Source organism: Lutra lutra, chromosome 7 (assembly GCF_902655055.1).
Source record: "Lutra lutra chromosome 7, mLutLut1.2, whole genome shotgun sequence".
Taxonomy (NCBI): Eukaryota; Metazoa; Chordata; class Mammalia; order Carnivora; family Mustelidae; genus Lutra; species Lutra lutra.
In genome coordinates, this window is record NC_062284.1 from 136,901,491 (window position 1) to 136,923,358 (window position 21,868).

The 21,868-nt window shown below is 39.7% G+C and overlaps 1 protein-coding gene across 2 annotated transcripts in view; it reads left to right on the plus strand.

Moving 5' to 3' along the window:
* Window positions 1–21,868, plus strand: part of UNC79 (unc-79 homolog, NALCN channel complex subunit) — a 247,835-nt gene that overhangs the window by 187,637 nt on the left and 38,330 nt on the right. For both annotated transcript variants that reach the window (XM_047738927.1, XM_047738926.1), the window contains exons 37-43: window positions 238–378; window positions 2,780–2,818; window positions 8,736–8,848; window positions 8,937–9,022; window positions 9,932–10,105; window positions 13,097–13,165; window positions 16,522–16,632. In XM_047738927.1, the coding sequence (XP_047594883.1) occupies window positions 238–378; window positions 2,780–2,818; window positions 8,736–8,848; window positions 8,937–9,022; window positions 9,932–10,105; window positions 13,097–13,165; window positions 16,522–16,632 (733 nt within the window). The remainder of the gene's footprint in view (window positions 1–237; window positions 379–2,779; window positions 2,819–8,735; window positions 8,849–8,936; window positions 9,023–9,931; window positions 10,106–13,096; window positions 13,166–16,521; window positions 16,633–21,868) is intronic.

Below are 21,868 nucleotides of genomic sequence, written 5' to 3' on the forward strand. Positions count from 1 at the left end.
AGTTGTGAGTTGGACGTTTTCGGTGACTTAAAGAACCTTCCTGATCTCTGCCCTCTGTGCTGTTTATGTGTCTAGGGGGAGGGTGACATTGGAGTCCCCTTTGTTCTCTGAGAGTGGGGCCACTGACCTCCTTCAGGGGACTTTTCCAAGACTCCTGAGAATTGGCTTTCTATACTTTGTTGTATCTTGAAACCATTTGTGGCTTTCGTGGACAGCATTCCTCTGTTTTCTTTGCAGATGCCATGACTGTGGGGCCATTCTTGAGGAATATGATGAGGAAACCCTGGGGCTGGCCATCGTGGTCCTCTCCACGTTCATTCACTTAAGCCCAGACCTGGCAGCGCCACTGCTGCTGGATATTATGCAGTCCGTGGGAAGGTGAGTAGCGCTTTGGTTCTGTTTGGAAGGAAGGAGGAGCCTTGTGCGTTCTATACCTTGACATAAAAGCTATCAGTTCAAAAGTAAAACATTCTGTAACCTTATAGATGTTTGATATTTGTGGGGTCAACTCAGACTCATTTTTAAAATGGAATGGACCAAACTTCGGGTTGAATTCCCCAGCTGTGCGGGGTCACAGGTCACAAGGTCACAGTATCAGAATGAAGCTAGAGGAAACTGCACTACGAAAACTATTCTTGGTTCCTCTCAGTTGTTACTTGGGCTAATGTGTGGGGCAGTACTCAGAATGGTACACCTTTCATAGTTCAACGGTTTACACATTTTAGATGTTATTTCTAGAATACTATTATTTATAAGATTTTGATATTATTTTCTCTCTTTACCGGTTTTAAGATAGATTCTCTAAGCATCTTGCAATCTTGAGGCATTGTCCTGGGAGGGGAAGATGGAGTATAGTTTCATACTTCTGACTCAGAAAAGGAAAGGGCAGACCTATTTTGGGAACAGGGCTTTAAGCCAGACTGAGGGGAGATTAAACTTAACTACTTCACATTAAGAAAATTCCATTTAGTGGATAGGACATGAGAAAGAAAGTGATGTATTTCATGGGTATATGTAAAGTTCCAATTCAGTAACAAACTGTAGTCCTGGTGTGCATAATTGATAGGAGAGGACTGGAGAAATTCCGCATGAATGGGCTTCGTTCCATCTGTCCCAGCACAGAGCCAGGGTATAACTCTACCACCTTGAATACCTAGAAATAGCCAGTGTGCAGGGATGAACAGTGGGTGATGGAGAGAGAAGAAAATATGAAATATTTTATTTCAATCCTAGATTTTAACCTAATCATAGCAATCATGGAGTACACGGACCAGCTTGTGGAACTGAGAGTTTTTATTAATGCAAGGCCAAAATTCTTACCATCAATACTTTTCAGATTTAGGACAGATAGAATTATTGTCCTGATCTGTTACCATCTCCTTGAAAGAGCTGATCTAAGTTGTAGTCGATATAGAGAGGGGTTTTATTTTGTTTTTGTTTAACATAAGCAAGAAGAAACTGTGTTCAGGCACTTCTAGCTGTTAGGATGAAAAGGTGTGAGTTTTGAAGATAAGTAAAGGCAAAACAGTAGCAGATGTATTTTTGCCTGCTTACATATACATATATTTAGATCTCTACCTCCTTTGGCTAGACTGGCAAGAGATGGGGAGGCGGGAGGGGTGGGGGCAGGGTTTTAAAGTAGCTGCCACAGCCCTTAGCAACCCAAGCCCAATCACCAGACCTACCAGGAAACAGGTTCAGCAGTCACCTGATTCAGGGCTCCCTTGCCCTGAATCAGTTCCAGATGAGGTAATGTGGATTTACAAAGACTGAGTTTATTTATGTTAGTCCCACAGGAACCATTTCCAGGGTGTTCCAAGCATATGTAAGCTCAGCATTTATCACCCAAGTCTTTCTGTGATTTTGTACTTTGCTCTCTGATTCGATCCCTCTTAAAATTTATCCAGCCCGTTTTGTAGCTCTAGCCATCAAGATTGCATTGGCTCCTCCCTTAATGACGGTTTAGTTCACTTCCCAGTCAGTGCTTATTGATTCATTGTAGTGTCATTAACCAAAGCAACTGGGAATGGTGTCTTGTGTTGGCGGTTGCTAGACCCTCCATTCCTCTCCAGATGCATTCTTCGCTGGGTGAACGCTTGTGGTCTTAGGTCAATGAACTTGAGCATTCCCCTTATTTGTTTCTTCAATATCTTATTGATCGAGACTTGTTTTTCTAAACCCACCCATTTAGCGGGTTTAGACATTCTCTTTCTTGCTATACATTTAGAATATTTTCATGTGTATGAACCATATAATTGTTAAAAATTACATTATATAATGATTTCTTAATACATTTCTCTTCCCAATATGTCATCTCAGTTTGTTGACAGATTAGTTGACAAACACCCTTCTTACCTAATTTACTGTCTTACAGAGGCTTTTGCAATTTGTGGTTACATTTCAGAGGTGGAGTACAAAGAAATGAATTTTGAGTTGAGTTCATATGTAAAGACACGGACTGGGTCAAACACTGCTCTGTTCTCTAACCTCTGCAGTGGCCAGTCTATGGCTTGGCCGGGTGATGCGTTAAACCACCTTAACTGTGTGTGTCTCTGTGGAAGCATCTGGTTTGATGCAGAAAGCAGATCTCAGGACCTGGGCTGAGTTGAACCCTGGAGACTGATCACCAAGTGGGCCCTCTGTCCCTAATCAGTGGCATTGTCAGTGGTTTTCCTTGTCTCCGCATCTGAGCCGGGGCCACAGGGGCTCCCAGTGCAGTACTCATGCATTTCTTTGTGAAAACTTAAGATACTCATGTAATTCTGTTTACTTTTCCTAGATTGGCATCCAGCACCACTTTCTCTAATCAAGCAGAAAGGTAAGGTCCTAAAGTGGGTCCGAACCCACTTTCTTTTTGTCCCCTGAGCATGTTCATCCTGTTTCTAAATCATCAGAGTGTAGACCGTGGAAGGAATGTTCTTAAGTTCAATTGCAGCTCCAGAGAACATTCCATCATTTTCTGTTCATTCATTCATTCATTCATTCATGCCTACTGTCACTCATTAACTTTTAATTTTTTACTTTTTCATGCATTCACTTGTTTTAGTCATCACGTACTTATTTTAGGCCCATTCTGTAGCAAGTACTGTACTAGGTGCTTAGGTTTCAATTGATGGCAAAAGGGACATGATTCCTGCCCTCATGGGGCCTACAGTCTATCCGGGAGGCCAACAGGAAGAAACTATTTGCACAAACTTATCGTTGTGAACAGTGCTTAAGGCCCTGGACACAACATGTTGGGAGACCATAACATTCATTTATTCAACAATTATTGATGGAGTGACCACTAGACTGAGGATGCTAATTAACAAAGGAGCCAGTCCGGACTCTCCTGGAGCTTAAATTCCAGTTGCGGAGGCAGACGATAAGCAAGTTAACAAACGAGAGAACCGGTAACATCATTTAATATCATTCAGTGCTAAATGCTACACAAAATAATCAGGGACGTCCAGCAGATATGGAACAGCTGGGGGGGGGTGTATTTTGGATGTAATAATGGTCAAGGACAGCCTCTCTGAGGAGGTGGTATTTGAACAAAACCTGAAAAGGGGGGAGAGTGATCTATGTGGCAATTTATAGAAAGAAGGTTCCAGCCAGAGGGAACAGCAAATGCAAAGGCGTAAGTCAAGAGGGTGTCCAGGATATTTGGGGAGTAAGACTAAGGCAGGCTGGGGCAGAAGGAGTGGGGAAAAGGGTAGGAGAGGAGTGGACAAGGTGAGCGTGAGGTAGGCCAGGTAGGTCCCGGGAAGTCATTTTACAGAGTTGGGCTTTTACTGAGGGAGGCAGGGAGTGAGGAGCGACATGACTTCCTTTGTGTTTTGAAAAGATCCCTCGGCTTCTGTGTTGGAAATAGGTCATGCAGGAAAGCAGGTCAGGGCGGAAACAGGGAAGCCAGCGTGGAGACCAATTCAGTGGCAGATACAAATGAATAAAGACTTGGTTTAACGGAGTGAGAAGTGGTCCCATTAAGGATCTATTCAGAAAATATTGTTAAAACCGAGCCCACAGAATTTGCAGATGGATTGGATGTTGCGTGTGGGAGAAAGACATAAGGCAAGCATGACGCCCAGGTTTTGGCCTGAACAGCTGGGTGGGTGGCTGTGCCATTACTGAGATGGGGAGACCCACATGAGAGCTGGCAGGTCTGGTGTCGTCTGGGTAGTGGGAACAAGGGGGAAGGACAGAAAGGCTTCCCCTAAGAAGCGATATTTACACTAAGATCTGAAAGGTATGACTTGAACTTAAGGGTGCAAATAGCTCTGGAAAAGCATCTGCCCAGGTCTCGAGGTGGGAAAGAACAGATTGTGTAGGAGGAACGACTGAAAGACCAGTGTTTCTAGAGCACAGAGATGCAAGGCTGGCTTGCTAGGTGATACAGGGCCTATAAACCATATTAAATATTTGGGGCTTTCTAGCAGCCGTGGGAAGCTGTTGCAGGATTTTTAAGTCACAAGGGGTATGTGTGTAGCATCTAGAAAGGTGACTCTGGCTGCAGTGGGGAGAAGAAACCAGAGGAGAGTAGGGCACTGGCTGGGACGTTGGGCACATTTATCTCTCTGCTTTAGTTTTCTCATTTATAAAAGAGGAAAACCGTGTATAGCCTTCTTTTTTTTTTTTAATCATTTTTTAAAATTTATTTTCAGCATAACATTATTCATTCTTTTTGTACCACACCCAGTGCTCCATGCAATCCGTGCCCTCTCTAATACCCACCACCTCGTTCCCCCAACCTCCCACCCCCCACCTCTTCAAACCCTTCAGATTGTTTTTCAGAGTCCATAGTCTCTCATTGTTCACCTCCCCTTCCAATTTCCCCCAACTCCCTTCTCCTAACTCCCCATATATAGCCTTCTTGTGCCGCAGGGGCACTTGCTGGGAGGTCCAAGGGGTGGGGTATCTGTGGCAGCGGAGCTGTAGCAGCGACTACAAACATAAGGTGGCGCTGTTGTCACTGCACTTCCGTAACCTTTGTTTTAGGAATATTTACTCCTTTTAAAATGCTCATTTATAGAAAAATTTTTAGACTTTTTCCCTTAACATTTTATTATAAAATATTAAATATACTGTGAGGTTGGAAAGACTTTATAGCGAACATTTAGATTCCTATCACCTAGATCCTACAGTGAACATTTTACTTGCTTTATCACCTATCCAACCCTCTCTCCATCCTTCTGCCACCCCGTCCTTCCCGTTTAGTTTTGGATGCATTTCAAAGTAAATTTCAGACATTAGCATACTTCCTATATCCTTTGGCAAAGCTATTCACCAAAGTTTGATTTTGTTTAAGCCTTTTTTTCCTTTGAGGCACAGTTTCCATACTAGAGAATACACATACCTTATGTGTATTATGTTTACTGATTTCTGACAAATGTGTACCCCTGCATGACCAAAACCCCTGTCAAGATATAGAAGATTACCATCACCCCCAGAAGATTTCCTCGTGCATCTTCCCAAGCTCCACCCACATAGGCAAATACTAGCCTGATTTTCTCTTTCTACCATAGCGCTTCATATAAATGGAATGGTACTGTATGTGCTCCTGGGTGTCTGATGTCTTGTACTCAGCATAATGTTCTTGAAATTTGTTCATGTCGTTGCATGTTATCAATAGTTTGTTTCCTTTCTAGAGCTGGGTACTATCCCATAGTTTGTTTATTTATTCTCGTGTTGATGGACATTTGCATTGTTTCCAGTTTGGGGGTATTATAGATAAAACTGTTAGGACCATTCTTCTACAAGCCTATTTGTAAACCACTGTTTTTATTTGTCTTAGATAAATAACAAGGGATGGAACTGTGGCATTACATAACTGTGTTTGATTTTGTAAGACAGTAACAGAACTTCTCTTTAAAGTGGTTATGCCATGTGGCATGCCCACCAGTAATGCATGAGACTTCGGTGGTTCCACATCCTTGCCAAAATTTGGTGGTGTTGGTCTCTTTAATTTTAGCCATCCTGGTGGGTATCTTATGAGAGTTTAAATTTGCATTGCCCTGGTGACCAATGCTGTCGAGTATTTTTTCATGTGCTCTTTAAGACCCTCTCTAAATCTTCTTTTGTGAAGTGTCTGTTCAAATCTTTTGCACATTTTTAACTGGGTTGAGTTGCAAGACTTCTTTATATTGCCTGAATACCAGTCCTTTATTAAATATATCTTGAGAATATTTTCATCTAGTCTGGGGCTTACCTGTTCTTCTTACTAATATATATTTTGATGAGATGTTTTTAATTTAGATGAAACCTAATGTTTAAAAATTTTTTAAAAAGATTTTATTTATTTGAGAGAAGGAGCAAAAGAGACAGAGAAAGAGCCACACATGCAGGGGAGTAGGACAAGGAAGGGCAGAGGGAGAGGGAGAAGCAGGCTCCCCGCTAAGCAGGCAGCCTAATATGCGGCTTGATCCTGGGGTCATGATCTGAACCAAAGGCATTTGTTTAACCAACTGAGCCACTGAGGTACCCCATAATGTTTTAAAAATTGTTTAAAATTTATGACTATTTCTTCCCGTTGTTGTCAGCCATCCTCAAATCAAGAAGATATTCTCCAGTGTTTTCCTCTACAAGTTTATTTATATTTAGCATTTATATGATCCTTCTCCAATTAATTTTTATGTATGGTGTGAGGTAGGGGTTGAAGTTCCTTTTTACCCATGTGGAAACCTAGTTATTTCAGCACCGTTAAGAAAAAAATGACTTTCCCTTTCCCCACTGCATCACTTTGTTGTATGTTAAAATCAAATAATGGTATTTGGGTTGATCTGTTTCGAGGCTCTCTATCCTGTTCCATCGATCGATATGTTAATCCATAAGCTGGCACCACATTGTCTTGATTACTGTAGCTATTTAATAAGTCTTGAGGTCCAAGATTATGAATCTTCCAAATTTGCTCATTTTTTCTAAGAAGATGGATTTAGATATTCTAGATTTACCAAATTTCCATATACATTTTTGAATAATTTTCTCAGTTTGGGCAGGGAGCCTGTTGGGATTGTACTGAGACAATATTGGGGATAGTCAACAGCATTAAAATACTGAATCTTTCAATTCATGAATATGGTATATATTCTCATTTCATTCCGTTTTTGTTGTTGTTGTTGCTCTCAGCCGTGTTCTGTGGTTTTTAGTGTAGAGGTCTTGTACATCTTTTGTTAAATTTATTCCCAAGAATTTTGGATGTTTTAATGCCAATGTAAGTAGAATTTTTTAAAAATTTCATTTTCTAACTTCCTGCTGCTGGAATATGACTATGCAATTGAATTTCTATATTAACATTGTAGTAAGCTGGGTTCACTTACTAGTTGTTGTAGTTGCTTTTAAAGATTTCTTGGAATCTAAAAGCATTTGTATGTAAAAAAAAATCATTTCTATAAATAGTGAGTTTCCCTTCTCTCTGATTTTTATGTTTTTTTATTGTCATATTGCAATGGCTAGGACCTCCAGTACAATAGTAAAGATGCTACAGAAAAGTCTTTAGTATTTCACCATTAATTTTGTTTGCTATAGGTGTTCATAGATTCTCTACTGGACTAAGGATGTTTTCTTCTGTTTCCAGTTTGCTGAGAGTAATTTTACCATGAATGGATGTAAAATTTATCAGATGCATTTTCTATATTTATTGAAATAACTGTATGGTTTTCCCTTTATTATTTAATATATTGAGTTCCATTCATGGGATTTTGAATATTACGTCTTTCTTATGTTCCTGGGATAAACTCTATTTGGTCGTGGACCATCATCCTTTTTATCTATAGTTGGATTCAGTGTCCATGAGGACTGCTGGTTTGTCTTGTTTTTGTTTTCATTTCTTTTTTTGTTCCCTCTTGCTTTGGTTCTGTTGTGACTTTTTTTTTTTTTTTTTTTTTTTTTTTTTTACTTTATCTGATGTTAGTTTTAGGGCTATGCTAGCATCATAAAATAAGGTGGGAAGAGTTCCCTCCTCCCCTAATTTTTGAAAGAGTTTGTGTGAGTTTGGTGTCAAAGTTGCATGAAGAAATGTTTTTGACCTACAGTTTTGAATCAACATTTCAGGGTAGACATAACATAGTCAAATGGTCTAGGTAAGAGGACTTCTTGCCATTCACCTATTTGGACTCTTTGATTTCTGCTTTCTTCCTGTTAATTCACTCCCTGATCACCTCTGGAACATCCTCCCTGATACTTTGGTCTCAGGGAGGCATAATCATTTCTTGGCTCCCTCTTTTGACCAGCAGAGATGGTGCGGAACTGCATAGATGAAAGCCTTCTCCTTTCTACAAGTACTGGTTCAAAGTGCTCCAAGAAGAGTTCTCCTATCTCCCAATAGCTATGAACATCTCCCTCCCTGCATTCCCCCCAGATCAAGCTCTCTCTTAGCTAATGACACTTTCTGGGAGGGTCTTGCTGATAATCTCATCCTGGGTTTCGTCCTGACTCTACCGTGTTCTGGACTTGGAGCCTTCGCAGGTCACCTTTTCTACCTGGGCCTCAGAAGTCTCATCTGTACTCTGGGGTGGCTGGAATTCATTAGTTGGGGGCCACTCTGACATGTCCTGGTTCTCTCTTTCTAGAAACTTACTGTTAACAGGGACTCCGTGTAACTACAATATTTCATCTCACTGATGAAAATGACAGGGAGATCTTCCCTAAGAGGATCGATGTGTCAGTGCCTGACCTCTAAAAAAGGAGGTTCAGAAAAATCTAAACTCATGCTGGGTGCTCCATGAGTCCCTGTCTTTTCTCTCCCTGTGCGACCCCAGCATGATGGTTCCTGGCAACGCCGCGGGGGTGGCCAAGCAGTTCCTGCGCTGCATCTTCCATCAGCTGGCCCCCAACGGCATCTTCCCACAGCTGTTCCAGAGCACTATCAAAGGTAATTCCTCCACGGGGAATCCAGCCACCACAAACGTGCCCGCTTGCTGAAGCCCAAACACTACTAAATCTGACTGTTGACTTTCCAGATGGGACTTTTTTACGGACCTTAGCCACGTCTCTGATGGACTTCAATGAACTGAGCTCTATTGCTGCTCTCAGTCAGCTCCTGGAGGTAGGTTCGCTTTGAGGACACTTCTAAGCCCCGCCCCTCCCGAAGTCATGGCTGAGGAATTAATTCAGTCATTTAATTTAAGAACTAAATTTATGTTACAAAGATGTCAAATTCATCTCAAATAATTTAAATGCTTAAAATTAATTTGAAATAAAAATTGCCAATGCACAGAAGTGTGTCCACTGGATATGGCTGTTTTGTGTGGATTTACTATTTATTTAAAGCTTCTAGACACCCTCAGCTCAGGGGTGGCTAGGCAACTGCTAAGCACACTCACTTCCGTTGAACATTCAGGCTTTCAGAAGTTGCTGTGGGTAGAGCGGCGCACACTGTATCGCGAGACTTGGAATCGAGTCTCAGCTTCCTGCTTATTTCTTGTATCGCGAGGATTGGATTTGAGTCCTGCATCTTTGCTCCATCGCGAGACTTGAATTCAATTCTCGGGTCCATTGCTTATTCGTTGTGTCACAACACTTGGGTTCATGTGTTTGGTCCCGTGCTTATTTTCTCTGTCACTTAGCTTGGAGGGTTGACAGGTGGCGATAGAGACTTACCTGCTTCTGTAGTCATTATGCTCAGGCTTTGGCCAGCAGAGTTTCCAGCAAGCATCATTCATTGTGTCTTCTTAGCCTCTAACCACACTAACTGCAATCCTTAAAAGATGTTCCTTATTTCTTGCTCGCATTTCTCCTTCTCTCACGGAATTAAAGGTCACAGTTTTTCCCAAGTGTGGCTGAATTTGTTGATTCTTCTCTGTACTCTTCCTGCCAGTTACAATGAATAGCCTGTATAGACATATGACACGTTTAAACCGTGAATATGTGATTTTTAAGACTGATCTTCGACAAATAGCTATCTGAATCCCCACGTTGTTTCAGCAGTTGATTGCCTATGCTTTTGTGTTTTTAGGGTCTAAATAACAAAAAGAATTTACCAGCAGGGGGTGCTATGATACGCTGTTTGGAAAACATTGCTACCTTCATGGAAGCTTTGCCCATGGATTCGCCTAGCAGCCTCTGGACCACAATCAGCAACCAGTTTCAGACATTTTTTGCCAAGTTGCCTTGTGTCTTGCCCTTGAAGGTAAGCTGAGTCCAGGATTTTGATTTCGATTAGGATCTTAGGTTTTGCCAACCATCTGCTCAGAGAGATTCAGTGTTTGATAAAGGGCTTACAGAATCTCTGTTAGGCACCAAGGACAGAGTACTATGTAGGTTGTGCTCTTCAAATGGTATAAACCTACGGCACTATGCAGTAGGCATTTTGACATAGTGATTTCACGTTTTTCAGTTGATTTTTAAAAATTAGATATTAATAGATTATGGAAATATTTCTCAATAAATGTCTAAGTAAATAAAAGCATAGTTTTGTCTAAAAGGAGGCTAGACATACCATGTAAAGTTAAGTTTCAGAGAACTGTCTAAAAGGAGGTGACTGTTTGTGTGTTTGTGAATAAAGTACTTAAAAGACCAAGATGATACTATATTTCTGTGCGGCTGCTTTACCATCACCATCCCCACACCCTATAGCCACCCTACCATCCTCCAAGAATACACACGAATTACCTAGCTGTGAATCTGGTAACCTAAGGAACATTTTCAACACGAGCCCATTGAATGCAGAAACAGAACTCTATACTATAAAAGCTGGAAGAGACCTATAAAAACCATCCCATTCCAATGCCCCCATTTTCCAGATGGGGGCCTGCAAATTCAGAGAGGTAATGGCGGTGTGAGGATTAGAACTCAAGTCTCTTGACTCCTGGTTCAGTATCTGTTCCACTGACAGACTCCTACAGTCCTACTACGGTAGGGGTAAATTGAAGGCCTTCGGTCTCGTGGTAGGGAGAAAGGAGGTGACTGGTAGTAGCCATTTCTATTTCTCTGAGCCTCATTTGCTCCACAAGCCTTTTGCGCTTTATGCAGATTGCAGAAATAATCAACTCACAATAAAATCAATCACTTGTTGATCTGACGAGTGAAGTTACATGTTGGCAGCACCATTTCTGAAATAAGTATTGTGTGTATGAAAAATGTTTTATAAAGACAACCCACCCTTGATAATGCCCTTTTTCAAATTAGCAGATTTGGAATATATGACCCCAAAATAAGGTCTGTAAGGGTAATTCAGGGACCTTTGGCTTGGTGTATGCGCTTTCTTGGAGTTTAAAGTTCACACGAAAAGCGGGAATACTGAGATCTTTACCGTCTCTCACATCCTGTGATCGTGTCTGCTTGCCAAGCTTGAGTCGATGAATAAATCCAAAGAAAGAGGTTTAGCGCTGTACTTAGAAACCATGTATGTATATAGATACCATACATGTATCTGCAGGAAATCAAGTGATGCATTTTTAACATGGCCCCATAGAACCTCCCTTCAACCAAGAGCCACTCAGGGCTACTCACTGCTTAACGCCATACACTTGGAGAGAAGGTAGGTCAGGCATGGCAATTTCGAATGCCTATAGGTGGATGCTAGAACCAAAATATTTAACTTTTATATTAAGTTAAATATTTAACTTGATCACTGATCGTTAGGAACCCTTGCCGCCAGCAAACAACTGGTAAGCCTCATTTGTGACTATCAGTCCTGCCCATAGGGACGTTGACTGCAAGGTTAATGAGTGGAGTGATTTACGATAATACAGAGAACCAAGACCCTTGAGAAACGGGAAGCACCAGTCCCTTCTAACGAGTCTACTTCTAACGAGTCCCCTCTAACGTGTGCTACAACACGCCGGCCAGTTGTCATGTGGGAACGCAGGCCTACTATCGCTGCTCTTCCCATGGTTTTGAAGATAATGTTTCCTGATTTTTAAAATACCGTGGGGACCCTACAAACAGCCAGTCTTCGGTCCCCGGTTTAAAGCAAAATAAATGTCACATGAACTCTGGCGGGTATTGAACAGATTAAATAGACCAATAGTACCTTACAAGCTACCCGTAAAAAGCTTTCAGAATTCGTGTAAAAACTTGCCCTGCTAGATCCAATCTGGGCACTGCCTCGATCGTCTTCTGCTTTGTTTTTACTCTCTGGGGACAGCAGGGAGCCGTTGAAAAGCCTTCTGTGGTTTGTTCTCATCAGTTCAGAGAATTGGCTCTCCGACTCCAGTGTGGGTCAGTGTTCAGGCAGGACTTGCTGAAAGCGGGATTCCTGGGCCTGATACTGAGAGTTTCTGATGCACTGGGGGTTTAGCCTGAGGATCTGCGTTCTGACAAATTCCTAAGGAATTCAAACTGCAGGTTCATGGGTTATACTTGGAGAACCACTGGCTTAATTTGTTATCTTCAAAAGTTAGTACGGTGCATAGCTGCAGGGAATCAACTATAACCTGCTATTGTGATACGTTTACAATGTTAAATAATATTGCTTATTTTTGTTGTAACATTCCCCCCGCCCCCTGCCCTGCCACCACCACCAGTACGTTCAATTTAAAAAGTACATTTGATGTAGAACGTTGCCTACATAAAACTCTAACAGATTTGAAAGGCATAATTTTTTTCCTGTAGAGGTTTTACTGCTTTTTTTTTTTTTTCAGGTTTTTGTCATATCTTTCAGTAGCAAAGGAAGAGCAGATGAGACTAGTTCTTATTTGGACTAATAAGCCTGATGGTTTTAAATAGATCTGAGTAGTTTTTTCCCCCTGGAACATGGCCTTTGATAAATTAGTGTATCTCTTTAGAGTTGGACATAGTTGATATCCATTTACCCATCTATCTGTCAGTCTGTCCATCCATTCCTCCATCCATCCATCATCCATCCATCCATCCATCCATCCATCTATCCATCCATTCAATTCTTTATCCATCTCTCTGTCTGATATAATTTTAAGAATATATCTGAGAAATAATTTAGGTGCTATGCTTAATTATTTAGTTATTTAATATTTAATATTTAGTTTAAGTTTTTTAAACCTGAGAATGATTTTTTTCAACATCAATATATGACATAGAAAACTAAGGAGGCAGCTATATTTGAGATATTTTCCCCCTAAAATAAACGCTTATAAAAAATACATGAAGCAAAAGATATATTAAGAAGGGTACTGACTACTTTCTTCATATTTGTTCGCAGTGTTCTTTAGATTCCAGCTTGAGAATTATGATTTGCCTCTTGAAGATACCCTCTACCAATGCCACAAGGGTATGTATTGTATGTTCCAGAAAAACAACCCATTGCTTATTTGGTTATTTTTTAACCTAAAAACACAGGCATGTAGTAATACTGAAGAAATAGTTATTGTGTACTGAATGTTCCACTTTCGAACACGGTGAAAGTGTCTAGTATGAAGAGTTCTAATCCATCACAATCTCATTTTTACAATCGGCCCTCTTTGTCCTGGGCCGTCAGTCGCCAGTCCGTCCTCTATGATCTAGGCGGTCCTTCCAAACACAGACTTTCCTGCCCTGGTTCCTTGCTTAAACATCTTTGATCACCTCTCATTTCTTTTAGGAGAGTGTCCAAATTCCCTAATGTGGCATACAAGAAGGTACTTCATTAATTTGCCGGCCTACCTTTCTAATGTTGGCTTTGGCTACTTGTCCCATCCCCCATGCCTCCTGCCTTCTTCCGGAATCATCCTCATTATCATCAAAACAACAACCGCTGTTTGTTGAGCACTTACCATATGGCAGGCATTATGCTAACTGCTTTATGTTTATAATCTTATTTCATATTTCCTTGCCCTGGCTTCGGCCATTTCCTCTGCCTGAAATGCTTTATGCTCCTGTTGCTGAGGTGAACTCTATCTCATTCTTTAATATGAGAATCTGAATCCCATTTAAATTAAAAAAGTGAATTGGAATGCTCTGCAGCAACTTTCTCCTATATCAGACCCCACAATACTTGATAGAGCTCTCTATACTAACACTTACATTGTATGAAAGTCTCCCCAGTGAGACTGCGAGCTTCATGAAGGCCAGCTCTGCGTTTCATTCACCTCATTCTTGGGCTGCGTTATATACAGTGTTTCTGGGCTGCGTTATATACAACAATGTAATAGTCTGTATAGCAGTAGCTTATAACTGCTAGTTCAGTACCAAGAGGCTACATCCCCAATAACTTTATACCTTGACTGTGCTTTCATAAACGAATAGTTTATGCAGGAAAGTTGCAAAGAGATCATTTGGTTTAATCTGATCATTTAAAGCTAAGGTCACAGGCTCAGAGAGATGAATTGTCTTGGCCAAGATTACACAGCTCGTTAGTGGAAGGTTTGATACTTGAATGTAGATCCTTTGACTCCAAGTTCCCTGATTTTTTTGTTGTACCATATTGCCCCATCACTGTATTGCTTTGCTGGATAGAAGAACAAGTTTCTACATGGGTGTGAATCCAGCTTCCTTTTTTTTTTTTTTTTTTTAAAGATTTTATTTATTTATTTGACACAGAGAGATCACAAGTAGACAGAGAGGCAGGCAGAGAGAGAGAGGAGGAAGCAGACTCCCTGCTGAGCAGAGAGCCCAATGCGGGACTCGATCCCAGAACCCTGAGATCATGACCTGAGCTGAAGGCAGCGGCTTAACCCACTGAGCCACCCAGGCACCCCAGGTTCCTTTTTTTGATGAATAAAGATACATTATATAACCAACTGGAGATATAGTCCTGTCACCATTCATCCATCATCAATATTTCAAGGCAACAGTGTTTATATAAAACAAAGAATACTGAATCAGCAGTACTATTTCAAAGGGTTCCTTTAAGAGTTTCTATATAGAAAGTGCTACACAGGTTTCTGTTAGGAATAGAAACAAATAAAGTACAAAATTCTTATTCTCTGGCACAACTAACATGTAACAAGTTCATTTTTGGATCAGTAAGGAAAAAGGACCCCCCCCAATTTTCATATCCTTTGATTTAATCATTCTTTTTCTGGGATATCTTCTAAAGAAGAAAATGAAAAGGCAAATTTCAGACAAAACATATTTATTGGGATGTTATTTATAATGAAATGTGACATTTGTGGCTATTAAAATGGATGATTATGAAGAACTAAATCGTTTTGGAGATTTCTTATGTTATTGTGTTAACAAAATGAAATTGACAAAATGTAGGATTGCGCATGTACACAATTTCAACGAGGTAAACTGGAGTGCAGCAGGAAGGGAAATATGTAAAGTGCTATCACGAGGTGGTGGAGTGACAGACTTTTACTTCCTTATCTGTACTTTCCTGTAGATCGAACCTTTGCACGCTGAGCATGTTTACTTTTATAATCCAGACCATCAGGACTGCAGAGGTTGAGAAGTAGTGGAAATCCTGGCATGGAAGTGTTTTGCAGCCCAATTAAAATTCTGTCTTCCCTAAAGAGCAGTTCTGCCTTTGGAAAATTGCCCTGGAATTTGGATTTGAATTCTATTCAAGAGCAGTATGACCTTAGGCGAGCTCCAGAGTTTTGATGCAGGTCAGAGGGAGCACTCACTGCCTCCAAGTGCTTTACCTACATTACCTCCCGATTTCCCACAGCAGCGCTAATGAGGTGGAGGTCCTGCTTAGCCTTGTTTTTACAGAGGAGAGAACTAAGTGTGGAGAGGCTGAGTGACTTATTCCAGGTCACTGAGAGCTAGAGTTTGAAAATAATCGTGTGGAATCATGAGCTTGTGTCATTAACTATTATAACAAACTGTCTGTCTAGGATTGTCATAAGAAGTTTGAACAAGATAAACTATATAAAAGCACCCAGCTCTGCCTGCTACTTAGTAGGTGCTCAATAAATGTTTCTAAATGACTTTAGAGAGCAGATGGATCTAAAACTGATCCTTTATGGGTGGGATTCAGATGGAAAAACCAAAGCTGGACCTTCCTGATAAACACTGGCAGGAAGCTGGGTCGGGATAAGTTTTATCTAAGCTAATTGTGCTTCGTACTTACATGCAGGATGGTTTGTGCTATTGAACTGAGATGACAGGTTTTGGAGGAGCTGGATGGATGAGCCCATTGATACCTACAGATTCTGAGAAATAGAATGGAAAATCCTCATACAAATCTCACAGAGTCTTGATTGCTGGGAGTGGACATGAGGATAGAATTGACGGTGATAAGGTTTATAAAGGATGCCACCTGGGAAAATGGATTTCTTTTTGGAGCAATAAAATGATTAAATCATGCTTTTTAAGGTCCGGTTCTGTTCTTGTTAGACCAACAGAGTTGCTCCACAGCTACCAGGAAGCAGATTTTATTTTATTTTATTTTATTTATTTTTTTATTTGACAGAGAGAGAGATCACAAGTAGACGGAGAGGCAGGCAGAGAGAGAGAGAGAGGGAAGCAGGCTTCCTGCTGAGCAGAGAGCCCGATGCAGGACTCGATCCCAGGACCCTGAGATCATGACCTGAGCCGAAGGCAGCGGCTCAACCCACTGAGCCACCCAGGCGCCCCCAGGAAGCAGATTTTAAATGAAAGAATGATCCCGTTAGTTAAAGTACCAGAAGATTTTAAGACTTTTTTTTTTTTAATGAAAGAATCAACAATTGATTTTATTTGGCCCCAATCTCATTGCAGAGTCTGTTGGAGCCATTTTCAAAACTGCTCAGCTTTGTGATTCAGAACTCTGTCTTCACGCTGGCCTACCTGGTGGAGGTGTGTGGTCTCTGTTACCGAGCTTTCACGAAGGTAAGCTTGCCTACATGTTTGTTCCCGGGAAACTGGAAACTGTCAGGAACATTGTTTCTAAACAGTGTCAATGCTTGTTAGGTTAATCGCTTCAATATAGTTAAACCTGAGCAGTTTACTGAGGTCTAATAAGTATCATTGGAAGGAAACGCTCTATGCAAATATATATATATATATATATAAACTGTACCTCACATATGCACATTTGGAAAAATGAGTGTCGTATGGTTTAGAAGAGAAGAGATATTGTAAATGAAATGAGCAGGTGGTCTAAATGACCTCTGAAGGTCCTTTTCAAGTTCACCATCTCATGATTAGTGGGCAAGCCATCACGGCATGTCATTTTCATACTCAAAGTAGAAAAATATCAGCCTATCATTTGTAAAATCCCTTAGAGTGCTCCTTAATTCTCATCACTTGTCTGTCTCCCCAGTTCTGGGTTCTTGGCCTCTGAGATTGTAATCTCATCTTTTGTCATCTTGCCTTCATAATGGTTTCTATATTGCATTATCTTTCGTCTCCCCTGGCCCACTACCGAGAAAGTGGAAAAGTACTGCTTGCCCCGTGCACATAGCAACCTTGTTGGAGCTGGGAGACGCTATCCTTATGGAAAGGCAGGGCCAACTGGGAGCGTCTCTGTCCTTAAGAACAGTATGCGATGTTCCTCTTCCAATTTCCAAATGTTCCAACTTTATTTTCAGTGGGGTCTGTTCCTGTTGTTCTTCCTTGAACATTCAGAATATTCCTTTACTCATGTTGTCCACTTGTATAAGCCTTTTATTTTCCCCCATTAAAAAAAATCTAATTTTATATTAAGGCTTTCATTCTATTTAAAACACTCTTGTCTTTTTTCTTACGAACTTGTGTCCATTTTACCATGTTAAGTGTTCCATGATAATCCTCTCTTTAGTCTTTCTGATTAGAAATTACTACTCTGCCTGGAACAATATGTTTTCTAAGTATCCAAAAAATCAGCATTTTTTCTTCTTTCAAATCTTTCCTGAAAAGAACTTACTCCTTTTTTTTTTTTTTTTGGTCATTTACAACAATAGATCGGTACACAGTAGATCAGGGCACAGTACCAGAAACAATGAAGACATATACGAATACAATGAAAAGAAGTCATTTTATTTCTTAATTTTGTTTATGCTTGGTGTATTTAAATTATACATTTTTTAGAGGAAAAACCATAATAAGTGTATGCTTCCCATGCTGTGCATTATAAAGATTGATTACAGAGGACCTTCCATTATTTTGAAGTCAAGATATTCCTAGTTTTGAACACTCATTATACATTATGTGCCTTCCTAACCAATCATCATGTTAGTGACCTTCTGACTTGCTCTTGTCATCTACCCATTCGCAGTTGTCCAACTCAAATGACTATTTTTGGTAGGAAGCTTAAGTCTTGGAGTGTTCCCATCTTCTTCAGGGGTAATGGGAAGCTATTGAAAATAATTTAAGAAAGAACATTGTCTAATTGAGCCTTCTCCATTATTTAATCAAGAGAAAAAGCATGGAAAGGTAAGAGCTTTGGAGAATTTTCTTTCTGGCAATCTGGCCATCTAGGTAGTTGAAAATGGTCTCACTTAAAAGGATAGAAGTGCTGGACAAAATGTAATGAACATGATTGTAAAAGTGAAAGGTGCAAAATTGGAGAAGAAATTGAGAACCAGAGTGGTAAGCATATAAGCTGATACCGTAACGGTCTTGAGGTGAGGGAGTTACTTGTCTTAGGAGCTTAGTGGCTCAAGTTTTGTTGTTTAGATTTGCATATATCTAATTTTATTTTATTTTATTTATTTATTTTAGTTGAGTTATATATTTTTAGTTTATTTATTTTAGTTTATTTACATTTATTTTAATCAACATACAATGTTATGTTAATTTCAGGTGTATACCATATTGATTGAACAATTCTATACATTACTTAATGCTCACCATGATAAATATATCTGTCATCATACAACATCATTACAATAACAACATTATTACAATAACATCATTACAATTACAACAATATTATTGACTTTATCCTCCATGCTATACTTTTCATCTCCGCATATTACTTATTTATATAACTGGAAATTTATGTCTTTTAATCTCCTTTATCTGTTTCATGCATCCCCTCACCCTTCTCCCCTTGGCAACCAACAGTTTGTTCTCTGTATTTTAGAGTTTGTTTTTTGATTGTTTTGTTTTTCGGATTCCACATATAAGGGAAATTATGTAGCACTTTGTATTTCTGCCTGACATGTTTCACTTAGCCTAAAACCCTTTAGTTCTATCTGTGTTATCTCAAATGGCAAGATTCCATTCTGAGTAATATTCCAGTGTGTGTGTGTGTGTGTGTGTATCTTCTTTATTCACTCATTTATCAGTGGACACTTATGTTGTTCCATATCTTGCCTAGTGTAAATAATACTGCAGTAAATATAAGGGTACATATATCTTTTTGAATTAGTGTTTTTGTTTTCTTTGGGTAAATACCCAGTAGTGGAATTACTGGATTTTATGGTATTTCTATTTTTAATTTTTTGAGAAAACACCATACTCTGTTCCACCATACTCTGCACCAATTATCATTAGAGGCTTGTGGTTTAAAGCCCACACAGAGAAGGTCTCGGGACTGTTTCAGGCTTGGAGTTGGCTCTGAGTCATCCCCAGTAGAAAAAACCCTCGAAAAGGTATACATTTAGTAAAAGGGTGATTTGGAAAGAATATATTCCTATATAGAGGTGACAAAGAATGGAATCTAAGCCCAGGAACCTAGAAAGATTTATAGTTTCCTTTGAGAATTAGTAACATGAACCTATCTTTGAACATATTTGGAGTGTGAATTTAAGATACCTACGTACTCTGTGAGCCCCCAGAATGAAAAGTCAAGTAACATTGATACAGAGCATTGGAGTGTTTGGTAGAAGTAAGCTCAAAACCTATCCTCAAACCACTCTGGATGGGTATGACTTCAGTCTAGACCTAACAATTTCCAGAATTACAGTCCTGATGAACATGAATTTACAAACTAAAATTATAGAACATTTAAAGAAATAATCCACCATGAGCTAGAGTAGAAATGAATCCAATAATCTAATAATCACAATGAATATAAGGAATTTTGGGATTTTTAAAAAAGATTTATTTATTTTAGAGAGAGTGAGAGAGAGGCGGGAGGAGAGGAGCAGAGGGAAAGAAAGAGATTCTGAAGCAGATCCCATGCTGAGCACAGAGCCCATCTCAGGGCTCAGTCTCAAGACACTGAGATCATGACCTGAGCTGAAACCAAGAGTCAGAGGCTTAGCCAACTGAGTCACCCAGATATCCCAGGAATTTTTGGATTTGATTTTTAAAATTCAGCTATGTGTTATTTATAAGAGATACCTCTAAAACACATCTAAAGACACTGTTGAAAGTGTGAAAGAAAAATAGTTTAAAAATATACCAGGCAAATACTAATTAAAATAAAGCTGAAACCAGTAAACAGAATCCAAGTTAAAAATTATTTTTATAAAAAAGGTTGCCCTATATTGATAAAAGGAACAATTCTTTAGAAAAATGTGACTGCTCTAAAACTTGTACAGTTAATAATACAGGCTTAATATATATAAACAAAAAAATGAATAGAATTACAAAGAGAAGTTGTCAAATTCATACTCATAATGGGAGATTTTGACACATCTCTTTCAGTAATTAATAGATCAAGCAGATAAAAAATGAATAGATTTGAACAATGTAAGGAGCAAATCGAATCCAATAGACGTATAAAGAATCTTGAATTCACCAGTTTGAGAATGTATTTTAGAAAGAGCATATACCAAGTAGCTATACCAGCTTGCATTCCCACCAACAGTGTAAGAGGGTTCCCCTTTCTCCACATCCTCTCCAGCATTTGTTGTTGCATTTGTTGTTTTTGCCTTGTCAATTTTTGCCATTGTAACTGGTGTAAGGTGGTATCTCAATGTGGTTTTAATTTGAATCTCCCTGATGGATAATGATGTTGAACATTTTTTCATGTGTCTTTTAGCCATTCATATGTCTTCTTTTGAGAAGTGTCTGTTCATGTCTACTGTCCATTTTTTGACTTGCTTTTGGGGTTTGAGTTTGAGAAGTTCTTTATAGATCTTGGATACCAGCCCTTTATCTGTTGTGTCATTTGCAAATATCTTCTCCCATCCTGTGGGTTGCCTCTTTGTCTTGTTGACTGTTTCCTTTGCTTTGCAAAAGCTTTTTGTCTTGATGAAGTCCCGAAAGTTCATTTTGCTTTTGTTTCCCTTGCCTTTGGAGACGTGTCTTGAAAGAAGTTACTGTGGCCGATGTCAAAGAGGTTACCACCTATGTTTTCCTCTAGGATTTTGATAGATTCCTGTCTCACATCAAGGTCTTTCATCCATTTAGAGTTTATCTTTGTGTATGGTGTAAGAGAATGGTTGAGTTTCACTCTTCTGTATAGAGCTTTGGAAAACAGTGTAGAGGTTCCACAAAAAGTTTAAAAAAAAAGTTAAAAATAGAGCTACCCGGTGACTCAGCAATTGCACTACTGGGTATTTACCCCAAAGATACAGATGTAGTGAAAAGAAGGGCCACATGCACCCCAATGTTCATAGCAGCAATGTCCACAAAAGCCAAACTGTGGAAAGAGCCGAGATACCCTTCAACAGATGAATGGATAAAGAAGATATAGCCATATAAACATTGGAATATTACTCAGCCATCAGAAAGGATGAATACCCAACTTTTACATCAACATGGATGGGACTGGAGGAGATTATGCTGAGTAAAATAAGCCAAGCTGAGAAAGTCAATTGTCATATGGTTTCACTTATTTGTGGAACAGAAGGAATAACATGGAGGACATTAGAAGAAGGAAGGGAAAAAAGAAGTGGGGGAAATTGGAGGGGGAGTAGAATCATGAGTGACTATGGACTCTGGGAAATAGACTGAGGGTTTAAGAGGGGAAGGGTGTGGGGGGTGGGTGAGCCCAGTGATGGGTATTAAGAAGGGCATGTTTTGCATGGAGCACTGGGTGTTATACACAAACAATGAATCACAGAACTCTACATCAATAACTAATGAGGTACTGTATGGTGACTAACATAATGTAATAAAAAAAGGAAAAGAAAAAGCATATACATAACATTTGTAAACATAGGACAGGTAATAGACCAAAATAAAGTATTTCATTTCATTTCATTTCATTTCATTTCATTTCATTTGGCTCTATACCAAGTGTGGAGCC